Source organism: Cricetulus griseus, chromosome 5 (assembly GCF_003668045.3).
Source record: "Cricetulus griseus strain 17A/GY chromosome 5, alternate assembly CriGri-PICRH-1.0, whole genome shotgun sequence".
Taxonomy (NCBI): domain Eukaryota; kingdom Metazoa; phylum Chordata; class Mammalia; order Rodentia; family Cricetidae; genus Cricetulus; species Cricetulus griseus.
In genome coordinates this window covers 96,252,252-96,278,797 of record NC_048598.1, presented here as the reverse complement: position 1 = coordinate 96,278,797, position 26,546 = coordinate 96,252,252, and the positions used below count along the sequence as shown (strand labels likewise).

The 26,546-nt window shown below is 52.0% G+C and overlaps 1 protein-coding gene across 1 annotated transcript; it reads right to left on the bottom strand.

Moving 5' to 3' along the window:
• Positions 1 to 25,883, bottom strand: C3 (complement C3). The gene is made up of 41 exons (XM_027416790.2): positions 25,801 to 25,883; positions 24,618 to 24,807; positions 24,102 to 24,264; positions 23,932 to 24,002; positions 23,207 to 23,301; positions 23,032 to 23,114; positions 22,848 to 22,938; positions 22,652 to 22,754; positions 22,310 to 22,436; positions 22,079 to 22,194; positions 21,847 to 21,993; positions 21,169 to 21,378; positions 20,746 to 20,952; positions 20,047 to 20,205; positions 19,730 to 19,859; positions 19,158 to 19,229; positions 18,780 to 18,980; positions 18,025 to 18,133; positions 17,420 to 17,505; positions 16,589 to 16,731; positions 16,189 to 16,401; positions 15,146 to 15,212; positions 14,961 to 15,047; positions 13,761 to 13,964; positions 13,188 to 13,263; positions 12,781 to 12,940; positions 11,894 to 11,992; positions 10,311 to 10,467; positions 8,936 to 9,099; positions 7,262 to 7,420; positions 6,666 to 6,725; positions 6,462 to 6,558; positions 6,294 to 6,345; positions 4,878 to 4,965; positions 4,687 to 4,776; positions 3,289 to 3,394; positions 2,713 to 2,802; positions 2,426 to 2,509; positions 492 to 575; positions 277 to 412; positions 1 to 188 (listed from the first exon to the last, which is right to left on the bottom strand). Exons 1-41 carry the CDS (start codon positions 25,881 to 25,883, stop codon positions 47 to 49), a joined length of 5,001 nt encoding a protein of 1,666 aa, XP_027272591.1. The 3' UTR covers positions 1 to 46.
• Positions 25,884 to 26,546: the final 663 nt, after the last annotated feature.

Genomic DNA, 26,546 nt, shown 5'->3' with positions numbered 1-26,546 from the left:
GGAGAGTGAAATACAGCTGAAGCTTTATTGGAGGGCTGGGCTGTGTTCAGTTGGGGCAGCCAAAGACCACCATGGTCTCTGTGAACGCCCCGAGGTTCTCGCACTGTTTCTGGTTCTCTGCATCCTGGCATTCTTCAGCCTCGGGCCAGAGCTCCACCCATGTGTCCTTCCCGATGATGTAGCTGGTGCTGGGGAAGGAAGAGCAGGTTAGGGCAGTTGGTAGGGTTACATACAGGGGCAGCCATGCGTGCGCGCATGCGCAGAGTGGGCACTTACTTGGGCTTTTCTCCCCAGAGGTCGGAGGACAGGCCCCAAATGAGGTAATGCTTCCCTTTCTGCAGCTTCAGGGCTTCTCTGCACTTGATGTGGCTGATGAACCTGCGTTCCTGCCCTGCCTGCACCTCATCTGAGCCTGTGGAGCAGGGGAGCGGAGGTTGAGCTCCCTCAGAGGGAGTGGAGGTGGGGAGGTAGGAAGACAGAGGGCTACGTACCTGACTTGATGACCTGCTCGATGGTCATGATGTACTCGTCAAAATCATCAGACAGCTCCGTCGTGACTAGCTTGGTCTTGTACACTGTGAGGGGAGGGGCAGTGAGGGCCGTGAGCAGGGCTGGCCATGGGGCTGTCACCAGTACATGCACCTGATGACACGCCCCCTCGCCTCCGAGCAGAGACAGGCTGAGTCAGAACTGTTGACACCGGTCTATCCCCTCCCAGGAATACACACAACCAGGCCATCCCACAGCCATGCTCAGACTCATTCATGGGGACCTGTGAGGCGTTAGAGCTACCTATAGGCACAGCCATCCATGGTAAAGTCTCCTGTGGCTGAGGCTACGGGCAGCTCCAGGCCAAAGAACCATGAGCGCATTCATAGCCACACATACCATGCACACGATTAGAGTTATAGGCAAGTAGTCATATACACAGAGGCAGCTAGTCTCGGCACAGTCGCCCCAATGACGGTATCATGCAACTATGGCAAGCTGCAAAATCACACCACACACACCATTAGAGCCGTGTGCAAGGACAGTCATTCTCTATGACTGCTATCCAAATCACACCACACACACCATTAGAGCCATGCGCAAGGACAGTCATTCTCATGGTGGCTATGACTGCTATCCAAAGTCACCCTTGACCACTGTAAACGTACAGCCATGCAAAGTCACTCACGGCTGTCACCATCGCACATGGCTCACAGTCAGCTATGTGCAATCACAATCACCACAGCACATGCAAAGCTGCAGCTGCTATGTGTGTGTGCTTGTGTATGTGTGAGCATGTCCATGTGTTATAGTATCAGTTGTCAACTTGACACACCTGGGAAGAGGGAATCCCAGCCCAGGAATTGCCTGTCAGCTTGACCAGTGGCCATGTGTAGGGGGCATTTTCTTGTTTGCTAACTGATAAGGCGTGTCCAGCCCACTGTGGGCAGTGCCATCTCTAGGCAGGAGGGCTTGGGCTGTGTAAGAAAGGTAGCTAAGCCAGGGGTAGGGGCAGCATTCCTCCATGGTCTCTGCTTCAGTTCCTCTCTTGATGAGACACTGTGAGCTGTAAAATGAAATAAACCTCTCCCTCCCCAGGTTGCTTTAGGTCGGTGTCTATCACAGCAAGGGAGAGGCTAACCGGAGCACATGTGTGCACGGTCATGTGTGTGGAGGTCAGAGGCCAGCTTTGTCCTTTTCTGTTTGATACTCCTGTCTGCATGAGAGTGCAGCATCCAGAGAAGACAAAGGGGGTGTTGGATCTTCTGGAGCTGAAGTTACAGGCATCTGATGTGGAATGCTTTCACATACAGAGCCGGCTCTGCAGCCAGCCCCATCCCTCATGAACCCCCTGGCTCTATCTCCCTAGTGCTCAAGTTAGGGAAATGTGCCACTATGCTGAGGGGTTTTTTTTTTTCCTTAGTGCGGGGGTTCAAACACAGGACCTGGTGCTCGGGCATGCAGAGCCACACCGACTGAACTAGCCCTATCCACATAACCATGACTACTTACAGGCTCCTGGCCAACCCCACACATAGTCACACCCACCTCCTCTCACTTGCTGGCGCATACTCAGGCCATTGAGTCTCTGCCGTTTAGCTATGTCCTTGTCACTGAAACCTCAAGTTCTGGAGGAAGGGCCCTTAAGACTTAGGAAATAAATGGAACTCACTCCAGGAACCCCTCACTCCAGCTCTTAAGAGTAACCCCAGTAACACAATGGTTCAGCAAGCTGGACTTAGGTGGTCTGTGCCTTATCTGGGGTGAATGTCTCCCCAGGGAACATCCCAAAACATAGACCTTCTCTACACATCTATGCATATCCCAAATGCAGCAGTCACACACAGCCACAGCCTGACAGAACATGTGTGCCATTGCTGTTCCCTGCTGGTCACACACTGTCTCACTACCCATCACCACCCAAGGCCACACTCACCGTAGTCCACTCCGGGCTCACAAGCCTTTTCCAGTCGCTCATTCAGGCTGACCTTCTCCTGTGCCTGATGCATGAAGCAGTTCTCTGCAGGGAGGGGTGGCACGGGCTCTTGAGTCCCTCTGTCTCTCCAGGACTCACTGTCTGTGTTGGGGCTGGTCCCAGAGAGGACGTCTATCCTGCTCCATGTCCCCCAGGTGAGGCTTTCAGACACATCACACCCCTCCCCCATGGGAGTGGAGAGTCTGTGTGGACGTGTCTTCCCACCCTTCACACCTCCTGGTACCCACCCTCGGCACACCGGCACATTTCATTGTGGCAGAGCTTGCTCAGCATTCCGTCCGCCTTGTCCAGATGGTAAAACTGGGTGCATGATTCATCTGTTGGGGGGGGGGAGTGATGGGAGGAGGTCAGAGGGCCCGGGACTACACCTCAGAGACCACGCCTGCTAGGAAGTGCCCAGTGAGTGAGTACCCAACCTCCGGCCCCCGTGACACTCAGACTCCAGGTTTTCTGATCTTTTTGGCCCTTCAGACTGTGGTGTCTTGAGTCCTCCATCTAGTCCCTGAGATGCTCAGATGTCAAAACTCTAGGTCCCTGGGGTTCTCAGGCCCTCCCAACTCCAGATCCTTGTGACCCTCAGGCCTCCAGCGTCTAGGTCTCTGGGACTCTCAAACCCCAACTTGCAAATCTTTGGACCCCAAGTCTTGTAATTCTTCAATTTCTAAGACTCAAAGAACCCCAGCGTATGGATCCCCAGTACCCCCAATGTTTTGACCTTCAGTGCTGCCAGCTCTGATACTCAGATCTCCAGGTTCCTTGAACACCTGGAACACTGAACATCCAGCCCTGCCTTGGCTGCTCACCCAGGTTGTAATAGGAGTAGACCTTCACAGAGCCGGGCTGGATCAGTCCCACATTAAAGAACTGGTGGACTTTGAAGGACAGACATTCTTCTTCTGAGTGTGAGATCTGAGGGGAAGGATGGAGCTGGTTAGTGAGTGTCACAGAGGGATCCCGGGACACAGTCTTGGCGTTTGGAGCCATCATGAAGAAACTGAGGGACCAGGCATGTTCTAGGATAGTAGTTCTCGATTTGTGAGTTGCAACCCCTTTGGGGTTGAAGGACCCTTTCACAGGGGTCATCTGAGACCATGGGAAGGTACAGATATTTACATTATCATCCATAAGACTAGTAAAATTACAGTTATGAAGTAGCAATGAAAAACACTTTCTGGCTGGGAATCATCATATCATGGGGAAGCACACTAAAGGGTCTCTGTGTCGGGAAGGTTGGGAACCAGAGTTCTAGAAGGTGTGGGATGCATCAGCAATGATGAATGTGCAGTCACTGACTATAACGTCCTCTTCTATCATGCTTGGAGCCAGACTGTTTGCAGCCTCACTCTGTTAGGAGCCCTGGCCAGTTGGTCACTGCCTCTCTGCTGTTGTTTGAATATGACTTCTCTTCATTCAGACTATAGCCTCAGAATAATGGCATTAAGTAGACAGAACCTTTAGGAGAGATGACTAGGTCATAGGGGATTGCCTTTGGAAGAGATTAATGCCTGTTTGGGAGGAGCGGGCCAGGTCTCAGCAGAGTGGATTTGTTACTGTGATGTGGGTCATATGAAAATGAGTGGACTTCCTGGGCTTCTTTTGAACCTGACTGCATTGTGCAGCCTTTCTCTTGTGCTCTTTCTAGCCATCATGCCTGGAGGCTTTTGTTAGAGGCTAAATAGTTGGTATCAACCAATCCTGGGTTGCTATTTTCCAAAAATGTGAGCTAAATCCCCCCCCCCTCTCTCTCTCTCTCTCTCTCTCTCTCTATATATATATATATATATATATATATATATATGTATGTATGTATGTATCACGTCACCTCAGGTGTTTTGTTAGAACAATATGAAAGCACTATGACAATGCTCATGAAAACATTACAGATAGCCAGGTATGGTGACATATGTCAATAATTCCAACACTCAGGAGGATGAGGCAGGAGGATTGTGCATTTGTTTGGGTCCTGGAGCATGGAGCGGAGAACTCTCTCTTACCTCCCACACCAATTAGACTATGGGGGGAGGAGGCAGTCTTAAGTTGGTCACCTTATTTTACAAACTCTTTCTCTGATCACCTCATAGAATGGATTCTGTATTCCCAAGCCTGGGGCTAGCCTGAGCTAGCTGTCAAGATGGAGAGAGAAACTCAGCTAGGAAGGGGAAGGAAGGAAGGCATGGAAACCTCCCTGGGACAGCAGTTACCTTTTCTAGGTAGATGATGAGGGTGCTCCTGGTGGAGTAGGCTTTGGTCATCTCATACTTGGAGATGTATCTGTCCACTCCACTGCTCAGCTGGAGAAGATCAGAGTCAGTGAAAATCCCTCCTTGTCTCCCCTCAGCCTCTTCTAGACCTCTAGACTCTTTCCCCGCACCCCAGACCCAAGCCTGCCTACCAGTTCCAGGTCGTTTGTGTCTGGAACAAATCCAGTCATCATGGAGATGTCCAGGATGGACATGGTTGCATCCACATCTCCCAGGTATCTGTATACGGCAGAATAAAGGGTTGTCAGCTTTCAGGATGAGGTCAGAACCCAGGGCCATTGCCTGGGTGAGGGGTCTCATTGGGACCCAGGCTTCTGTTTTCCACCTAGCCCCGAAGAGGGGTTGGTTTGGGAAAATACTTGACTGGGGGCAACATAAGTAGATACAGCCAGACATGGTGGTTCATGCTGCTGTCTCAGCACTGGGAGGCTGAGGTGGGGGACTATGAGCTGAGGCTAGCTTGGACTACTTAGTGAGTCATCCCAAGGCTCGTGTGACGGCGTATAGGGCTGGTGTGGTAGTGTGGAGGACTGGTATAACAGTGTAACAGGTTGGTGTGGCAGTGTGGAGGGCTCGTGTGACAGATTAATCAGTAAAGTGTTTGCTGTGCAAACATAAGAACCTGGGTTTGATCCCTCATTATCCATGTTAAAAAGGAAAACAAAACAAAACAAAAAACATATCAACCGTGGTCGCTAGTGCCATTAACCACTGAGCTGTCTCCTTGGTAAGAGCTTGTAGTTCCAGCCCTGGGGATACAAAGTCATGAGGATCTCTGGGCTCACTGCCTGGCTAGCCTAGTGTACTTAGCAAATTCCAGGCCAACCTGTCACAAAGAACAAGGTGAAGGGCCAGTGACATGGCTTGGTAGGTAAAATCACTTAGTGGGTAAAAAAATTGACAACCAGTTCAATACCTGGACCGGCATGATAGAAAGAGAGAGAAACAACTTCTGCAAGTTGTCTTCTGACCTCCACATGTAAGCTGTGGCATGAAAATACACACACACACACACACACACTCACATACATACATGTGCACACGCACACACAATCACAGAAAGAGGAAACTGGACAACAGAAATGATCACATAAGAAAAGTGAAAACTGGGCTGGACAGATGGCTCAGAGGTTAAGAGCACTGGCTGCTCTTCCAGAGGTCCTGAGTTCAATTCCTAGCTACCACATGGTGGCTCACAACCATCTATAACACTGTATGCATAATAAATAAATTTAAAAAACAGTGAAAATTGCCCTGGCAGTGAAATTTGAATGCAACATCAATGGCACTCTAGAAGGAGAGAAGGAGAGAAGATGGAGGCAATGTGAACCTTGGGTTATGTGAGATGTGCTGTGTGGCCAGAGGGGTGGCAGGCTTGTCAGCGTGGATGAAGAGGTGCTGTTAACAGAGGAGATGGAGATGGACTGTGGATGTAGCTCACACCTACAGCACTTGTGGCATGCACCAAGTGGGGGCCTACCACAATGACGAAGTCTTTCTAAAGAGACAGGGTGACCAGGTTGTTCCCCAAGAACCCAGAGTCTCACCTGGTGCAGATGTTAAGAATCTTAGTACTCTGGGCCTCCTGGGGCTTCTTGGCTACCAACAGAAACAGAAAGATGGGAGAAGGTGCCTTTGGGTCCTGGTTCAGGAGAAGGACAGGGAGGGACAGGAGTGGGGCTGGAAGGTGATGGAAGGGTCCTTATTCTTCTTACCTGTCTCAGGGGCTGGGTCTATGGAGACCCTGAGGTCAAACTTCTTGCATGGAACTTTGCCTTTGCCTTTGACTTTGGCGTGATACACTGTCACTACCTGGTGAGACGAGACAGAGTCCCATGGGAGCATAGGATGGCCGAGGACAAGGAGAGGGGGGCAGGAGAAAGTTGTGTGCTCAGCAGCTGTGAGTTCCCCTTCCTTACCGACAGTGTGCCTTGGCCTTTTCCTTTGGCTGTTAGAGAGAAGGCCTCGTTTTGTTTGGTCTGCATGGAGTTGGGGGAGGAAAGAAATTTGGAATGTTAAGAGTCAGCTTCAGGACCAGGGGGATAGCTCAGTAAGCAAAGTGCTTGCCTTATAAACATGAGAACCTGGGTTTGATCCCAAAAAACCATGTAAAACAAGTTGGGCATAGGTTTGAGATCCCAGAACTGGAGAGGCAGAGACAGGGGGATTCTTTGGGCTTGCTGGCAGCAGTCTATTCTATTTGGTGAATTTTAGCCCAGTGAGAGATTCTGTCTTGACAAATAAGGTGGACAGCACTTGAGGAATGACATTTAAGTTTGTACTCTGGCCTCTACACACACACACACACACACACACACACACACACACACGCACGCACGCACGCACGCACGCACGCACAAATGAGTCCACACCCGTAGGCAGTCATGCACACGTGTATGCCCACACAAGGCCAGCTCCCCTTGGCTCTGATGGCTCTGCCAAGCATCCGACCTCTCTCCTGCAGCCCTGGCTGGTACAGAAGGTGGAAGCAAGGGAAGTGAGGGTGAAGCCATACCTCTTCTGATCGTAGGAGGCTGCCGGCTTCCCAGTGCAGGCGGAACATGGTTGGGGAGCTGCGGCTGGGGAGGTGGAAGGACACGTCCATGTTCAAGTCCTTGTGGTCAGGGACGTCTGTTTGATATTGGGCCAAGGCTTGGAATACCATGAAGGTGGCCTAGAGCCCATGGGACAGAAAGATGGTTAGCTTTGCCTCCAAATTGGTGGTTAGTATGTGCTGGGGAGAGATAATGATGTATGGGTCAGAATTATGGCATCAGTACCACACACAGCACCTGTCAGAGACTGCACAGGTAAAGCTGGAAAGGGGAGGATGTCCCAGAGCTCCAAGTGAGAGAAGCTCAGGCTAGGGCTGGTCATCAGTCAGTCTGTGACCTCCAACCTATCTGAGTATGAAGGGAACAGTGCAGGTCACTGGACACTGAAGGCCTATCTAGAATTCTCCAAGGGAGCAAGCTTTTGTTCAGAAGTTACCAATGCTGAAACCATTCCAGGATCTACCAGAAAATCCAAGTGTAACTGTAGGGAGAAATCCTGATTAGCGGTACTGCTGACCACGCCCACTTGGGAGTGGTCAGAGTTATATAACAAGGGTTCCAGAAGGAGGGAGTGCATACCTGGCTCTCTTTGCCTGGCTGGGCTGACTAGGAAGCATTTTCAGGGTCAGTCCTGCTCAGGTGCAAACCTGGTCACTGGCTCCCTTGCGTGAGTACTTTCCCCCAATAAACTACCGGTTATCAACCTATCTCTGACTCTACTTTGTAAACATCTATATGTAACCTCTAGACTCATCAAGAGGAAGGAATCTTAGACTTCTGCTTAGGAAGCCAGAAATTAGTCTAGAACCATCTCATGAGAAAAAGAATAGAACTGGAGTGTGGAGGCACCAAACTCTAAAGGGATACTGAGGATGGAACACTGAGAAGTGATTGATAGCCCACAAGAAAAAAAGATGAAGCCAGAGCCTGCACTTGCCCTAAGTTGCTAAAACCATCATCTGGAAAGCTCTCGAGAAAGATGCACTGGGAAGCGCCCTTGTGTAAGTGAAAACTGAAATAGAATACACATGACAAATGGTGATAGTGACAATCTGGGTAGAATTGAGATCTTGGTCTAGAACTCACTGATAGGAGAGCATGACATTTGAGAACCCAATGGAATATAGAATGTGATCTAGAACCTGCACATGAGAAAGAGGGACATCGGGAGTCCCCTGGAATGAAGGAAGTCATCTAGAACCCTCCAGTGATAAGATGACACTGGGAGTCTAGTGAAACTATGAACACACACGAGAGAGGCAGACACTGGGAGCCTGGTCAAATTGAGACCATATTCTAGAACCTTCCAGTGATTTGGGGGGTATTGAGATCCTGGTGGAACTAGAAATGTGACCTAGAACCCTCCAGTTAGGGCAACATTGTGGGGAGCCTAGGAACATGATCTAGAACATTTTTATGAGGACGGGGGGACATTGGGAGCCTAGAAGAATGAAGAACATAGTGTCCAGCGAGCAAGGGTGCCATTGGGAGCCTAGTGGAACAAGGTATGCAATCTAGTTTCTCTGCTTGCCTGCAGTCTCCCGCACTGCTCACACAGAGTAGCTGCATGCCTGGGTTTTGGTATATCCTCCAGGGGACCTGGGAAGCAAGCATTGGAGCTGGAGGCCACTTGCCTGTGTGGAGCCATAGCCGCCTCCGTAGTATCTCTGCTCATTGAGCCAGCGGACCACAGGAGGCACAGAGTCGAAGTCTTTCAGCAGCAGCAGGGCCAGCAGGGCATAGGATGTGGCCTCCACATTGTAGAGCTTCTGGCCAGGCTCCTCCCAGCGGTTCCGCTCTGCACAGAGAACAGCAGCCCCTCAGCCACTGCCTGTAGCCTGAGAGTGGCTCAGGAGCTAGCTTTCCCCACGTCCAGGTGGCCATGCTTATGTTCAACATTCTTGTGTGGATCTCGGTGTGGATTGCCAATTTGAGTGACCTGGGAGACAATCCCCTGGCCTTGCCAGTGGGGCTCAGACTGACGGTGTTGACTGATGTGATTGTGGGTCGGATTATTCCCTGGGGTGGGGATACCAGACTGTGCAGGATGGAGAAATGAACCCTGCACTAATGTGCTGGTGTCCACCTCTGCTTCCCGATTAGTTCTCACTGCCTCGATTTCCCGGCTATGACAGACTACAACTTTGACCTGTGGGCCGAAATGAAACTTTTCTCCCATGAGTCACTGTCATCCGGGTATTTTATAATAGAAACAGGAAAAGAAATCAAGGCCATCTCCAGTCCACCAGTTCCCAACTCTCCTTCAGTTGCCCTTTGGACTTGGATGCCCAGTGTATGCCTGAATGAAAGACGCCCCAGGCCTCTTGTGTGATTCACATTGGAGAGTCAACAGACTTGAGAGGCCTCCAGTGCAGCTCAGTGTGGGGCCACCCATCCCACCCCTCAGCTAAGAACCATGCATCCTGGCTCAGTGTGTGTTTCTAGGACCCTCCTTCACCCGCAGCCAGGCACCCTTTCCCCTTGAGGTGACCCTCACTCCCCATTCACACACTGATGGGGGCTGTCCTTCTGTGTATGTTTCTCTTATTGGTTGATGAATAGAACACTGTTTGGCCAATAGAGGTCAAGATAGGCGGGACTAGGAGATGAGGAGAATTCTGGGAAAGGTAGGCAGAGAGAGTCTGCCAAGAAATGCCATGTAGCTGCCAAAGGAGAAACAGGTCCAGGCATTCTCCGGTAAGCCAAGACCACATGGATTTATAGATTTATAAAGATGGGTTAATAATTAAGACATAGCTAACCAATAAGAAGAAGCCCTAGACATCGGCCAAGAGTTTTATAATTAATTTAAGTCTTTGTGTGCTTATCTGGGGCTGAAGTGGCAGTGGGACCTGGCGGGATAAGAAACTCCAGCAACAACACATCCCTTCCCCTTGAGGTGACCTTCACCCCACACACAGACCTCTCCCCCTTGAGGTGACTCCTCCCCCCACACCCCTTCCTCTTGAGATGACCCACATACACCTTCCTCTTGAAGTGACCTCTCACCTGTGGCTGTGTTCAGAAACTTGGTGAGGTAAGGCTCCTCCAGTTTTCCCATCAGGGCCAGGGCATACGCAGCAATGGCCACCGTGTATGGTCTCTTCAGATTCAGGTAACTGGCTTCGATGTACTCCCCTGCCTTGTTAATGCTCCCGGGAAGACTCTGTGAGAGACACCAATTGGGATCTCACAAACATGACTTCTGGGCAAACAGGATAGCATCAATCCTGTGGGACTCCCCTGTATCCTATGTGTCTGGCTTTAAGAGTTCCCTAGTTATTGGGGTGCTCTTTTGCTGGCTGGAGCAGACTGTACATTAGGGGGTATAGAAGAGTGTGTGACTGTGGGTTCTTGAGTGGGCGAGTCCTGCTTCATAACAATGGTGGATTATGGTTATGTAAATACTCCCCTAGGGAGTCACTAAACAAAACCATGTCATAGAAGGTCCCAAATTGGCATAAGCTAGATCCAGCATGTCAGTCTGAGCCTATGTCAGCTTCCTTCTTCCATCATCACCACCATCATCATCACACCCTTTTTAGGGGCTTGTCATTTATTTATTGAACTTGGATGTGTAGCTGTTTGCTCTGAGTTGAAACATTCCCTCCAAGAGGGTGGGGATGGTTTGTAAAACTCAGAAAGACAGCAGGAGGAGACTTAGAGGCTTGAAAGCCTCCAAAAAAACTCACAAGGGCTTGGGACTCGTGCAAGGTCTGAGACACACAAAGCCCCTCCTGGTGGCTACAAATGCAGGAAGCAATCACTAGGGGAGGGAGTCTCTTTGGTGGACCTGCCCACATGCTGGGCTGGGGACTCCAGATGTGCAGTTTTGGGACTCATTGCCCATGCTGAGGTGGGCCTTTTGGCGATTCAGCTGCCCCTTAGTCACCCATGCTCCCATAAGTGACCCCAATAAACTTGATACAATGTTTACCAAGCTCAGTCATTTCTCTGGTCTGTTGTTGATGGCTATCTAGGGAGACAGATGTTTCTTCAGAAAAGTCACATACCAGACTTTATGAAAACTTTTGAGATCACAATGACACACAACAGGTGTCATGGCTTTTTCCTAAGACCATGTAGGTAGTGAGTAGAGAGGGCCAAACCTCCCAGCTCAAGGCAACACTGCTCCCCTGGTTAGCTTCCACTGTCAACCTGACACAGCCTGGAGTCTGAGCGGGGAAACTCGGTTGGTGAACTGCCTAGTTCAGGTCAACCTTTGGTCATGTCTGTGGAGGACTCTCTTCATTGTTAATAGATGTGGGAAGGCCATTGTGGGTGGCACCATTCCTAGACAGTTGATTCTGAACTGTCCAAGAAAGCTAGGCAAGGAATGGGCTCACTAGTGAGTTGAGTTACTTGGTCTGAGGCCATGCTGTGTAGAACAGCAAACATGTCTGGCTTCCAGTCCCTGCTTCAACTTCCCCCAGGGATGTCTGTGATCTGGAGATATAAGCTGAAAGAAACCCTTCTCTCCCTTAGGTTGCTTTTGGTCAGAGTGTTTGATCACAGAGACAAAGAAGAAACAAGAATACCCCTGCCCACAGCTGTGGGTGACACACACGATGGAGGGCTGACAAGACACTCACATTGATCTGCCCCTCACAGATTTCTCTGGCTTCCTGCAGTGCGATGAGGACGAAGGCTGTGAGGGATACATCAGCCTCTTTGGCGTTCCGGAGTCCACCCTGTGACGAGGAGCAGAAGTGGGTCTTTATGTGTCCCTACCTGGCTATCAAGTACCCAGAAGACTAGGGGAGTCGGGCTTAGCTCCTCCCCCAGTGTGAATCAATTGAATTGTCTGTTCATTCTGTATTGCTGCCCCTAGTTGAATGGCTGAGGAAAAGCACACATGGCCAACCCTCACAGGGCTTCTTGTCCAACAGGGAGGATGGACATGAGCCAGTCAACTACTCCACAGATGGGCTCCTTGATTTATGGTGGGGCTACCTCCCTGACAGGTCCACAGTAAATGGAAACTATCGTGAGTCAAAACACTTAGTAGAAGCTGGGGAGATGGCTCAAGCCTGAGAAACTGCATTTGATGTCCCAGAATTCACATTTTAAAAAAACTAAATATCTGGGTGTGGCGGCATGTTCTTATGACCCCTGTATTGGATAGGCAGGGATGGCCAGATCTCTGGGACTCAGGGACCAGCCAGCCTAGACGACTTGATGAGTCTTGAGACAGTGAGACCCTGTCTCAAAGGAAGAAAGAAAGAAAGACAGAAAGAAGGTGGACAGCTCTTGAGGACTGACACCCAAGGCTGACCTCTGGTCTCCACCCAAGCATGATACCACGCAAGCCTCTCCAATGGTTGTCTCTGCTGGCCTCTGGATTCTTGCAATACTTCGATTTTTCACAACTTTATTCACCCAACCTCCACCTCCACCAAGTGAAAAGGCAGATGGAGCATTGCTCTCTCCTCTCCTTTCTGGGACCCTCTACCCATTTCTGTCTGGAATCTCCCCTTACAATCATTTCTTGGTGAATCACGGGTCCATCCTCCTGAAAGACACCGTCTGGCTTCTGTTTCTCCAGAATCAGCCATTTAACAGCCCCACAAAGGACCTGAGAGTCGATGGCGATGAGGTTGGCAGCCAGAGAGAAGACCTTGACCACATAGGCTGTCAGCCTGGGAGTGGGAGGGATAGGGAGACACCAGGTGTGAGACAATCAGCTTTGGGAGACAGAGAATGGCATCCTCACCCACCAGTGAACAGAGAGGGGCAGTGGCGTAAGAAGCTGGTGCTTAAAGGAGTCTAAGGCTCATTCAGCCTTGACTGAAGACAGAGAGGGGCCGGACCACCTTCAGTGGGGATTCAGGCTTTGCTCATGTGGGTGTCAAGGCAGAGAAGGCGAAGCTGAGCATCTGAACTTACCAGGTGCTGGGTGGCCGATTGTTGAAGGCAGCATAGGCAAAGCTGGGCTGTTTGAAGGCCAGCTGCTGGGTGTATCCTGTGGAGAATAGACAGGGTCACCAAAGGAAGGGCTGGGCTGGGCCTGGACTGACCAGGTGGGTAGTGGGTACCCCAAGGGCAGGACAGGGATGCCATCTACTGGAGGTGGGATGAAGATTGGAAGAGGGTAGGACCAGGACCCTGGGGAGGGAGTGGGTCTTAAAGGAAGGCTTGAAGAGGAAAGCTCAGAGAGGAGGGACAGAGTGGAGTGTAGGCAGTGGGAACATGGTGGGGGAGGACCTCCCTGAGGAGAGTGAGGACAAGTGTGCTATATGGGGTGGGACAGATGTGGAGAGAGAGAAGAGGGCACAGATTCTGGAGAAAGGACTCAGTCGGGGTCCAAGGTTCAAACAGGAGGCAAACCATCTCTGAAGGACATGCGGGGGAGGAGCTTGGGAGAAGATTGGGTGGGGCTTTGGGAGGGTGGAGCTTCTAGGGGAGGGGCGGAGCCTTTGGAGGAGGAGAGGGTTTGGGGGTTTCCAGCACAGGCCCCACCTTTCTTGATGAGCTCCAGAGACTCTTGCCTCTTCTCCAGGCCAAACTTCTCCCACTGTTCTGTCTGGTCTAGGTAGTGTACCGCAATGACTGTGGGTGTCATGCCAATCATGTTCTGCTCCCCACAGCCTGAGGGGGTCACGATCAGGTGTTTCAGCCGCTCCCCATCCACAGCATCCTCGGTCATCTGAACCACTGGGGTCCCTGCAGCAGAAGGTGGAGGAAAAGGCCTGTTCAAACTGGTCTCTGACCAGAGGAAGCCTAGGGCTTGGGGACTGTGGGAGGGGGGTTTTACCCTGTCTTGGACATTTAATTTCACCATTACTTAAAATAATAGCAGCAGCCACAGATAGCTCTGGTTTAGAGTTCACTGCTAGTGTAGCTTGTCTAAGGGTTGCAATGCCCTCTTCTTTTCTTCCTGGATCCAGGCAAGAGGAACAGATACTCTGTACTTGGCAGGTGTGGCTTCTCATTTAAATATCTTTACCAGCAGATGCTGTTTGCTGAACTAACTTCTGCAGGAGGCTCCTGCGGGCAAACCCAAGCTGCACTGTTCAGGTGTAGTGGGGGATTGGAAGAACTATAGCTCAACCTTTACAGAAAACATGGCAGAGAGTGTCTGTGGTGTTTGAATGAGAATAGCCCAAAGAGGTGCCTATTTGAATTCTTGGTGCCCAGTTAATGGAACTGTTTGGGAAGGATTAGGAAGTGTGGCCTTATTGGAGGAAGTGTGTCACTGGGGTGGGCTTTGAGGTTTCAAAAGTCCACAGTGGGCCCAGCCTCACTCCTTCTCCCTCTGCCTGTGGATCAGGATGTAGCTCTCAGCTAAGGCTCCAGCGCTAAGCCTGTCTGCTCCCCACCATGAAGAACATGGATTAACCCTCTGAAGCTGTAAGCAAGCCCCAGTTAAATGCTTCCTTTTATAAGAGTTGCCGTGCTCACAGTGTCTCCTCACAGCTCTAGAAAAGTGACTAAGACACTATCATTGCCCTCATTTTTAATGGGGGAAACTGAGGCACAGGGAGGCATTATGTGAAGAAACAAGTCCCAGGTCAATCAAGTTGAAATGGCAGAGTCAAGATTTGAAGCCTACATCGTGGTTCAGCCCCCTCCCCCAGGAAAAGATGGAGCACTGTTAGCGAGCTCCCAGCTGCCCTGGCTCCTGCCTGGACCCTCATGCCAGGGAAGAGACCATCTTACCTTGCAGGAGAATTCTGGTCTCCGAGTCTGTGTCTGGCACTTGATCACTGAGGTCTGCAGCGGGTATATCCACCTTCTGCACTCCTCCTGCAGGGTGAGAGTGAAAGAGATTTGGATGGCACCAGCTCACTCTGCCCCTTTCCTGGTGCCCTATACCACCCTGCCCTCTCTGCCTGCCTCCTCACCTTTGCCGAGGTGCTCTGGATCCAGTGTGTGGATGGCTACGGTTTTGTTGACTCTCATTCCTTCTGGCTGTGAAGGAGGGTAGATAAAATAGCAAGAGATACATAAATGGTTAGCAGGATGCTGTTTGGAGAATAACTCCTTCAGAGAGCTCTGCCTCTTTTCCCTGTGAGACTGGGGAGCAGTTACTTAACCTCTCTGTGTCTCAACTTCTCTTCTAAAGAAGAGGGGATACAAGACCTACCTTATACTCTTGTGTGTGTGTGTGTGTGTGTGTGTGTGTATGAGTGTGCATGTATGTAAATGTAAGGTGTGCATGTATGTTTGTGTATGTGTGTGTTATACATGTGTGCATGTGTGCACACGTGAGTGTGCACGGATGTGTGAGTGTATGAATGTTCATGCATGCATACGTGGGTGTGAGCGTGTGCATGTCTGTGTGAATGCCTGTGCATATGTATGACTGTGAGGTGTGCATTTGTGCATGTGTAGTGTGTGTGCATGTGTGTGTACACGAGTGCACTATGTGCATGTGTGCAAGTATGTGTCCTTGTGTGTTGTGTGTGCAAGCATGTGAACGTGTCAATGCCATATGTCTTCTCCTATCCCTATCTTTTGAGACAGAACCTCTCAATGAATCAGCCGCTTCCACCGGCTTCTATTTGGGTGCTGGGGATCTGAACTCAGGCCTTCAGGCTTGTACAGCAATCTCGTTGCCAGGGGAGCTATCTCCCTAGGATTTTTTTTTTTTTTTTTTTTTTTTTTTTTTACTTTTTAACAAATCCAAGACAGGCTCTCATTAAGTTACCCCTGCTGTCCTCAAATTCATGATCCTCCTGCCCACACCTCCCCAGTGCTAGGATGAGAGGCCAAACCCCATTGGGGATGGAGCCCTGAGCTTTGCATGAACTAGTTGAGTGTTCTACACACTGAGACCTTGCCAGTTCTAATTTTTGCACCCTAAGATGATCCTTGGTGTCTCTGATCCCAGGTCAACAGCAGGAGATCTGAAGGCCAGGGGCAGCAGATGCCCCCAAGGACTCACCACGACCTTCAGTGTCTTCTTGATACCATCACTGATGAAGTGACCATAGACAGCAGCCTTGACCTCCACCTCCTGGAGGCCGGTCTTCAAGGGGACAATGACATAAGGCACAGCCACGGAGGACTTGGCAGGGATTTCGATAATCTGATAGTAGCGTTTCTTGGCAGTGGCCAGGCTGCAGAAGGCTGGGTTGTGCAACAGTTCCACCCTCACCTACAGGAGAGGGAGGGGCCAGGGCAGGTGAGGGAGGGGCCAGGGCAGGTGGCAGAACCAGGGCAGGTAAGGGGGAGACTGAGGTGGGTGAGGGGGAACCAGGGCAGGGTAAGTGAGGGAGGGGCTAGGGCAGGTGAGAGTAGGTTCGTGGGTCCTGTTCAACCTCTCAGAGCTGACTTGCTCCCACCTTGAGTTTGTCCTGCTCTCGGTAGTTGAAAAGCACCGCCCTGATCTCCACCTGCTCATTGCGCACCACTGAGTAGGGCAGCCTCAGGTCAATGAAGAAGTCCTGCATCACGGTGATCTCATAGGGATCCGCCACACAGATCCCTGTGGGCAGAGAGAACAGTGTGAAGGGTCCGGGTGGGAGGGCTGTGTAGGGATGCCTAGCCAGGCTCCTGGTTCAAGTTCCATAGCTGGCCATGGCTGATCCCATTCACAGAAGGTAGAGATTAAACACGCACATATGACTGACAAATCCCAGATGTGGTGGTATCACAGCCTCTGTGTCCAATCTCTGTGTGTTTACATGTGCACATACGTGCATGGATGCACATGCTTGTGGAGGCCAGAGGTTGACACTGGGTGTCGTCTTTAGCTACTCCTCCACCTTATTTAATTTTATGTATGTGCACATGTCTCTGTATTTGTGTGCATATCAGTGCAGTAGCCACAGAGGCCAGAAGGGGCATCAGATCCCCTGGAGCTGAAGGCAGTTGTGAACAGCCTGAAATGGGTGCTGGGAACCAAACTCTGGTCCTCTGCAAGATTAGCAAACACTTTTAACCATGAAGCTCTCAGGCTCTTTACCTTACTTTTTGACACAGGGTTACTGATCCTGGAACTCACTGATTGGCTAAGCTGGCTGGCCAGGAAGCCCCAGGGGCTTCCTGTTCCCATCTCCAAGCATTGGGGTTGCAAGCAGGTACCTATGTTAGTTCTGCAGATGAAGCTTGGGTTCTTATGCTTGGAGGGCAAGCACTTCACCACTGAGCCATCTCCCTGGCCCCTCCCTTACCTTTCTTGTCTGACAAGCTCACTGCCAGAATCTCCCAGGTGGTAATGGAGTCTTTGAGAAAGATGTTCATGACCTTTGTGGAGATTCTGGGTGGGGCAGAAGTTTAAAAATTAATTGGTAAGATTTATCAAGACAGAGAAGGATATGAAGATGGGGGTGGGGTGGGGGAGGTTAGAGACTAATTCTGGGTTGCACCTGTGGCTTTGCAGGTTCAGGGCATGCACCTCCATAGTAACTCCAGAGGAGACAGGAAGTTGGCAGGTGCAAACAAATGATATGCAAATGAGCTCATCTGGGAGGATACTTTCTGTCTTCAGGTAGATGTGGATGTGGAGTGGGGGTGTCCTAGCCTCACCTCCCTTTTAAAATACACTTACTGCATGTGTGTGTGTGTGTGTGTGTGTGTGTGTGTGTGTGAGAGAGAGAGAGAGAGAGAGAGAGAGAGAGAGAGAGAGAGAGAGACAGGGAGAGAGAGAGAGAGAGAGAGAGAGAGAGGCATCCTTCTGCCTGTGGAGGTCTGGGGACAACTTGTGAAAATTGGTTCTCTCCTTCCACATGGCAGTCTTGGTGGCCAGCATCTTTGACCACTGAACATCGAGCCATACCCATTTCTCTCTGGTTCTTTCAACTCCTCTATGGTCCACAACCAGCTCTCTGGAAATTGGGTTCGGGAGACGATATCTTCTTCGGGAATTATGTCTTCATCCATGTCGCCTGAGGATGGGTAGATATTGTTTGGGAAAAGACCCACTCTTGGGTGGCTTCCTTGTATACATCTCTGAGCTTTGTAAATGCGTTCACCCTGGGGTGAGGGTTTTCCACCAGACACCCTGGGGACTTGTGGGGATTCCTCTCTCCATCCAAGAAATAGAAACTAAAAATCATGTTCTACAGACATATTGGTATCAAGATGAGCATCATCCAAACTGGTTGGGAACTTATTAGGTAGCCCAGGCTGGCCCAGGACCTGCATTAAACTTCTTGCCTCAGACTCCTGAGTGCTGGAATGACAGGCATTTGCCACCATATCTAGCTTTAACATGGACTGATTGTAGAACTTATCTTCATTTTGCTGAAGAAAATTGGTTTGTGGGAGGGGGGCAAAACTAGTATGAGGAACACCTGGTCTCCCTTGTTCCCTTCCCTGAGCCAGCTCTTCCTCACTCCCTTAGTCTCTTTCTTTGCTGTGAAGCCCAGCTGGCCTCCATCCTCCTCCTTCTGTCCTCCCAGGGTTCAGGGCTGGAGTCACAGTCTTTGGGCCGCTCCTCCAGCAGACAGGTGCAGCCACCCCACCACCAGACAGCTGTGTCTTCCCCCTTTAGTCCCTACCCCTAGTGTCACCCCATGGGGTGCCACTCACTCCTGGCCAGGCCCAGCACTTGGTCTCTCTGGTGTTTCTGACGAAGCTCGGCCATGTAGTTGCAACAGTCTGTGAAAGCCTTCACACAGCTCTCCCCCTGGGTGATGAAGCGTGCCCGGCGCTGGCAGGATAACCTCATAGGGATATCACGCATGCCGTCCTCACAACACTTCCGCAGACCCTTGTCCGTGTACTGACCCACTGTGGGAGGCCCAGACCAGGTGTCAGCCTTAGCCATCAGGAGAGCATCAGAGCAGACCCCAGGTAGAACTTCCCAGGGTTAGAATAAGGGAGGCAACCCTCCCCCACCTCCCTTCGGATTCTAACAGGATGGGGGTGGGTGATGCGTGGAGATGGCACCAATGGCGGATTCCTAACCTTTGCCCATCCTCTTTTCCATCAACTGTACTGAGCGACGGCGGCGGGCAGCTGGCTTGGTACACTCAGGATCTGAGGAAGGGACAGGTGTGATTGTCAGCTTTTTGCAGTAAGGGGGGCTGAGGCTCAAGGAGCGGCAATGGAGGCTGGCAAAATGACGCAGTGGGTGAAGGGGCTGGCTGTTAATCCTGATGGCCTGAGTTTGATCCCCCAAGGCCCACATGGTGGAAGGTGAGAACTGACTGGCACAAGGTGTCTTCTGACCTCCACATGCATGCTGTGGTGTGAGTGTACACACACACTTACACTTGTGCACATCTACATGCACACCCACGCACATGTGTGCATGCACAGAAACACACACACACACACACACACACACACACACACACACACACTCACCACTTCAGCTGGTGGTGGTGGCGCAGCCTTTAATGCCAGCACTTAAGAGGCACGTGGATCTCTGTGAGTTTGAGGCCATCCTGATCTACAGAGTGAGTCCTGCTCTTACATGGGCAACTGGGGGTGAAAACATGTCTCTCCTTGTGTCTACCCCTGGTCCCTTTTCTCACCCTTTCTTTGCTCAGTCTGCAGGCCATCGCTTGTCTTGAAGGCCAGGCCTGCGTCCATGAAGACGCCCGCGTAGTCCTTCCCACTGCCTGGGGTGCAGCCGATGTCTGCCTTCTCGACCACATCCCAGATCTGCAAGTGGGATGAGATGGGGCAGGTGGTGGGGGTGGTGAGGAGAAGACAGGTCCGCAGAGCCTCATCTAAGCCACCGTGAAGTTCAACCCAGCTGTCCCTGTCCCTCCCATCCTGATATCCAGCCCATTGCACCACCGTTTCCCCGACTCTGCTGCAGGTGGTGCTCAGGGATGCTGGTACTCACTTTGCTCTGGGTGAGCTTGTTCTTCTTGTTCAGCACAAACACACCTTTGTCCACAGCCACCAGCCCCACTCGGGCTCCCTGGTTTCCCTCAATCCTGAGAGTCATTTGCTGCCCGGGTGCAGGCTGTCGGTTGTCTCTCTGGTCACCCTTCACCACTAGCTGTAGGAGGGTAGGGAAGCAAGATGGATGAGTCAACCCTTGAAGGACCACAGAGGGAGAGGGGAACGGAGGTAAGAGACAGAAGACAGAGTAGAGGGAAAGAGAAAAGGGGGAGAGTGGAGGGAAGAGATAAGCAAAAGTGAGAGAGGTGAGGAGAGCGTTGAAAAGAGGAGAAGATAAAAAGAGGAGATGCAAATGTGGGGGGGGGGCAAAAGCAGGAGGAACTCTATGAGCTCCAGGCCCAGCCTACCCGCATAATGAGTTTTAGGACAGTCAGGTTTATATAGTGAGACTATGTCTTAAAAAAAGAAATGAGAGGCCAAGCCGTGATGGCGCACACCTTTAATCCCAGCACTCGGGAGGCAGAGGCAGGCGGATCTCTGTGAGTTCCAGGCCAGCCTGGTCTACAGAGCAAGTTCCAGGACAGGCTCCAAAGCCACACAGAGAAGATCTGTCTTGAAAAACACAAAGGGGGGCGCAGGAGAGAGGAAGAGAGAGAGGAAGAGAGGGAGGGAGAGAGGGAGAAAGAGACAGGCTCACCGTGCCTACACAGGAATCCTTTACATCCACCCACACAGAGTCGGCCACCACCTCCCTCCGGCCACTGGCTCCAATCAGGGTGTAGTATGCCACCAAGCGGAAGGAGGGGATGAAATCTGGGGTGATGGGCAGGGACAAGACCACCAGGTCCTGACCAGGCTCCCGAATCTGGCGGCCTGCCTTCAGTAGCTTCCCCTTGTTCATAACCTGGAGGGATGATGGGTTGGATTGAAAACCAGGATGAGGCTAGGTGGAATGTGTAGGGGAGACCCAGGGTGGGCCAAGGATCCCTAAGATGAGTAGGAGAGACCTAGGGCTGGGCAGGGACACCTAGGATGGGTATGGGAGACCCTGGGGCTGGACAGGGATCATTAGGATGCTGGTGAGTCAGGGGCGGGGCTGAGGCTCCTGGTGGCCACGGACCAGGTAGGTGTAGTAGTGGATCTTGGCATCTTGGCCGGGGTCTGTGCGAAGGTGGAAGTTGACATTGAGGTTGTCCCCTGGTTTGAGCTCCACACGAGACACCGACAGGTGTAGGTAGTTGTTGGAGTTGTGCATAGTGCCATAGGGCTGTGCATTCATGGTGTTGGTCGCCTGCCGCGCCTCCGGGATACCTTCCTTCTTGGTGCGTACCTGGGTGAAGAAAGAGGGAGGCATGCCGGTTCCCAGAGCTGCCCAGGTTGGAATCCCCGGAGCTCACAACAGGCTCTGTGATGATTAATATTGACAGACAGCTTTACAGCATCCATCGACCAAGAGACCAGCTCTGAACACGCCCGTGAGGGGGTTTCTAGGTTAGATTGAATGGCAAGACCCACCCTATGTGTGGGTAGCACAGCCCTCCCCTGAGCTAGAAGACTGAATTGAATAAAAAGGAGAAGGCTAGCTGAATGGCAATGCTCATCTCTGCTGATATGTGAACAGCTACTTCAAGCTCCTGCCTCCACGCCTGCCCACCCATGATGCACTCATACTGTGAGCCAGGACACCTTCCTTCCTGAAGTGATGTGGGATCCTCTGGGTGACCTACAGAACCCATCACGAAGCCAGCAGAGCCACTAATATTCCCCTGGCTGTGGCGACGAATGCCTGGACACTCACCGTGATCTTCAGGGCATTGCGGTTGTTGGGCGTGTTGACGCTCAGCTTGGCTACACCATCATCTTGGGTGAGAGCCTGTGCGTCAGATCCCTGAGTGACTACTGGCACTCGGCGGGCTGGAGAGCCATCAGGGTTGGTCACAAACACCTGTGGACAGAGGCAGGCGGACAAGGGTCAGGTGGTGTGGTCGGAGTGACTGATAGTGGAAGTGGGGGCTGGCCCTGGGTCTTACCATGAGGTCGAAGGGCATGGCTGGCTTGAAGAATTTGGATGTCTTGGTGAAGTGTATCTCATAAGGAGAAGTAACGATTGGGATCCCAGTGCGCTCTGCCTCTACCATGTCACTGCCTGAGGGGATGGACGGTAACACTCAGGGCGGGCTCCCCAACAGCCCCTTCAGGGCCAGGCCTTCTCGCTCAGGCTGGCCTTGCTACCTGACTTCCTTCATCACAGCAGGCCTTACCTGAGTGCAGGATGACAGTGGCGGAGACATACAGGGACTTTCCCACCAGGGCATCAGCGTTGGAGGGCCGTACCCCATCCAGCAGCACCTGTCGTTTCAGCACTGCCTCCCCCAAACCGTCCTCGATCTGCAGAGGATCGGAGAGCAAAGAGCGTGAGAGAGGGGAGGAGGTCCCCAAGAGAGGAGGAGCTGGGGAGGGGAAGAGCTCAGAATGAATGGGTAGCTAGGTTCAGCAAGGCGAGGGACTGGGAGGGGCTAAGAGGTGGGAGGGGCTCAGGGGCGGGGTCGTGTCCTCGGGGGAGTGGTTGAGGTTCCAGGCTATTGCAGGTGGCCGGGCAGTACCATCACGCGTGTGAGGGAGTGGGCCAGAGAAATCTTCTTATCGCCATCCTGGACCCCAAAGATCACGAAGGCCATCCCGTCCACGTTTTTGCCGTACAGAAACCTGAGAGGCAAGGAGACTTGGGGTCCTGAAGACCTCTCTGGCTGTGGCTGGAGCCGAAGACCTCCTCCCCACAAGCATCACCCCAACCCTCACCTGGCTGTGATGGAAACTTCCAGGCCTTTCGGGTCATCGATGTAATAAAATTTCTCTGCAGGCTCCACCAGGACCTCGAAACTGGGCAGCACTGGGGTGGGGTGGGGTGTGAAGATGGTGAAGATGGCATTGGCAGGGTGGCCAGGGCATCACAGACGCAGTGGCCTCGTCCCCCAGGACTTACCATACTCCTTCACCTCAAACTCTGCGGTGAAGATCTTCTGTGGTGAGTGTTCGTAGAAGGCTCGGATCTTCCACTGCCCCATGCTGCAGGAAGATGAGGAGTGTGAGGGTCTCCAAGCAGCTCCCTGTCCCTCTCCTGGAATAGGGCAGTCCCGTTCCTGGAGACCCAGACTTACTTGACCAGTTCTGGGATGTTCCAAGACAAAGACAAGATGCCATACTGGTTGTGGGAAGACAGAGTGTCTCTCTTGATGGGCACGCCATCTGGAGTCTGTAAGGAGTCAGGAAAGGCATATGGGATACAGCAACTCTTAAGAGGCCCAACCACAGCATCTCCTATGTCTATTGAGGTGACAGTCAAGAACATAGACCTTGGTCATTCAACCTAGGTTCAAATCCCTACTGTGCCACTTACAAGCTGTGGCATCTCAGGCAAATGGCTCAATCTCTCTGTGCTGTGCATTCCTTGTATGTTTAGATGAAGGGTCCTGACCTCACTGGTGTCCGTGAAACAGAGGGAGCAAGAGACAGGGAGGGAGGAGGAAGGCAGGGAGAGAACTAGGCATGATGAGCAGGGCCCCATGTCCCGCAAGGAAGACTTGGGTTTTGAAGCTAAAGAAGTAGGAGCCGTGGAGGGTTTTAGGGAGAGGAGGGAGGGATCCTCACTGGGGCCTTCACAGGGGCCCTCTACTGGGTAGCATAGACTACGTAGAATCATGTCTAATGGTTGTCCCAATCTTCAGATGGGGAAACTGAGGCTAAGGGAATTTCTCTGGAGTCAGATTACTGGGTCTGTGACCCTCCTATGTGTCTTCCTAGGTTTCTGGTTTCTCTGCACTGGCTGTGCTGTGTAGTCATTTGCCCCTTTCCGAGGGTCTCTGGGAAACTCAGTAGCTAGTACCTCAATGGTGACGATGACTGTCCGGGCCACAGGCAGTAGCTTGTTGTCCACAGTGAAGATCCGATAGAGGACTGAGGCATGCGGGGGAGACCAGCATTAGATCCCATTAGACCTCAGGCTCTGGGAGGGCCTTCCAGCCCTGGTGTATGCAGCCACCCGCAACCACTTACCCGTGGAGCCCGGGGTATAGATGGTCTTGTCTGTCTGGATGAAGAGGTACCCACTCTGGAAGCTCACCAGCACCACTTTCTCCACTATCGTTGCCCCAAAGCTCGCCACCACTGTCACATACTTTTGCCCTTTATTTGACTGGAACTCCTTGCTGGCTGGAATCTGCACACAGGCCAGGGGGCAATCAGGAGTCTGCTGCAGTGTCTGGTGCCCAGAGAGCATCCCCTGTGCCTCTGGGCCTCCTTTGCACCTCCCCTCAGAGGGATGGGGCTCTGGGGGCGGGACTCAGAGGGGCGGGACTGAGGGGCGGGGCTCAGAGAGGAAGAGATTGGGGAGGGACTTAGAAGGTAGACTCTAAGGGGAGGAACTCGGAGGGGTGGCTCAGAAGGGAGGAGCTCAGGGGCAGGGACTCAGAGTGGGGACTCATGGGGAAGGAGACTCAGAGGGGAGCGTCTCTGTGGGTAGGGGACTCAGGCTGGACTGAAGGGGCTGTAGCTCTGCAGTCCCTCGCCCACCTTGATGGTGATGCTGCTCAAGTGTCCAGTGGCGCTTGTCAACACGGTCTTCTCGCTGGTCAGCACCTGCTTTTTTGGGAAGTCGTGCACAGTGACTGTGACTGGGACATCACCCTGTGCCTCATGGGCCTCCAGCACGATGGTCTCTTCACTCTCCAGCCGCAAGACATTGGGGGTGATGATAGAAAACCTGTCCAAGGGGTGTGGGAGCAGGTGTCACCTCAAGGTCGGAGACTACAGCCCTCACCCATCACTACCTGGTTGGCCCAGTCACTGGTCCTGGAGGGCGCCCCATGCCAGAAGATACCTAAGCATGGCCCACTGCCCCTCAGCCACCGGAAGCTGGCTTTCCCTGGTTTCAGCACTGGAAATCGCCCTAGACCTTGGATTATACTGAGCAAATGCTCTACCACTGAGCTACATCCAGTCTCTTCTCACTTTTCTATGTGGAGACAGCATCTCACTAAATTGCCCAGGTAGCCCTGAACTCACTCTGTAGACCAGGCTTGGCTAGAATGTGCACACCTTCTCGACCTCAGCCTCCAGAGTAGCTGGGATGACAGGTGGGAGTCAGCAGGCCTGATCTGAGCTTGGTTTTTGACAGTCCACACAGTCAAGGGCTACAGACTCCAACCATCCCCCAATTCTCAAATCTCAAACTCACCATTGCCTAAACTCTGAGATATCACAGACCCCCTAAATCTGCAGACCTTCTGTTCTATAAATAGGCATCCCAATGCTACAATAGGGGGATTCTATGAACGTGAGCCCGTGAACACCCTGACACTCAAGGAGGCCAAATTTTGTGTGTGTGCACACGCTCATCTGCATGCTCGTAACTGAGTATATGTGGGGGCCAGAGGAGGATGTCAGGTGTCCTGTTCTCTAACCCACACACCTTATTCTCTTGAGCCAAAGTCTCCTCTCTCCGAACCTGGCGCTGGGCTGGTGGCCAACTAGCCCCAACTATCCTATCTCCAGCCCCACACTGTGGGGCTTCAGGCACTGAGGCCACCCCTGGCTTTTCCGTGGGCACTGGGAGTTTAAACAAGAGTCATGTTCATACAACAAGAGTTTTTACCCACTGAGCCATCTTCCAGCCCCCAGCACAAATTCTTAACACCCCTATCTTGTACCTCAGAAATTCTACAAGGAACTGCCCCCCCAAACGGTAACTACTTACATGGGCCCCCCCAGAGCCAGGGGAGAGCCGGCCAGCAGCAGCAGCAGCAGCAGCAGCAGCTGGGGCCCTGTAGCTGGTCCCATAATGAAGGTAGAGGAGGGAGTGAGGGGCAGGGGTGAGCAGGAGTGAGCCCTGCTGTGGCAGCGCTGTCTCTTATGTGAACCTCCTCCTCCCGGCCCTCCCTGTTCCTGCACTCAGGGACTGCCCCAGATTTTGCAACATAGTTTTCTAAACTTTTCACAAGCCTGGGGCCAACATGTCTTGGGGTGAGTAACCTGAGGCACATTTCTCTGCTCAAGCACCTGCCTGGTTCAGGCTTCTCTTGGGATTAAAGCCAAATGCTGAACCTGGGCTGTTTCCTGCTGTACTTGGTTACAGTAGAAACATTTGCAGTCTAGGGTGATTCCTTCCACACTTAGCTGGGTTCACCCCCCTTCCCTCCCTCCTTGCTTTCCTCCCTCCCTCCCTCCCTCCTTCCCTCCCTCCTATAGGTCTTGCCAAACCAGCAGTTCTCAACCTGTGGGTCATGACCGAGCTGAGGGTTGCATACCAGATGATTACAGTACAATTCATAACAGTAACAAATTACAGCTATGAAGAAGCAGTGGAAATAATTCTATGGTTGGGGAAGGGGTCACCACAACTTGAAGAGCCATGATAAAGGGTCGCAGAGTCAGGAGGTTAAGAACCACTGTGCTAAATAGTCCTGAACTTCTGCCTTCAAGCAATCCTCCTGCCTCCACCTC

Coding starts and splice junctions, on each gene's coding strand:
- C3 (XM_027416790.2), bottom strand. CDS start 25,883: ATGGGACCAGCTACAGGGCCCCAGCTGCTGCTGCTGCTGCTGCTGCTG. Junction 18,981..19,157: donor GGAAAAGAGGATGGGCAAAG/GTTAGGAATCCG, acceptor GGCCTCCCACAG/TGGGTCAGTACACGGACAAG. Junction 2,803..3,288: donor CTACTCCTATTACAACCTGG/GTGAGCAGCCAA, acceptor CCCCCCCAACAG/ATGAATCATGCACCCAGTTT.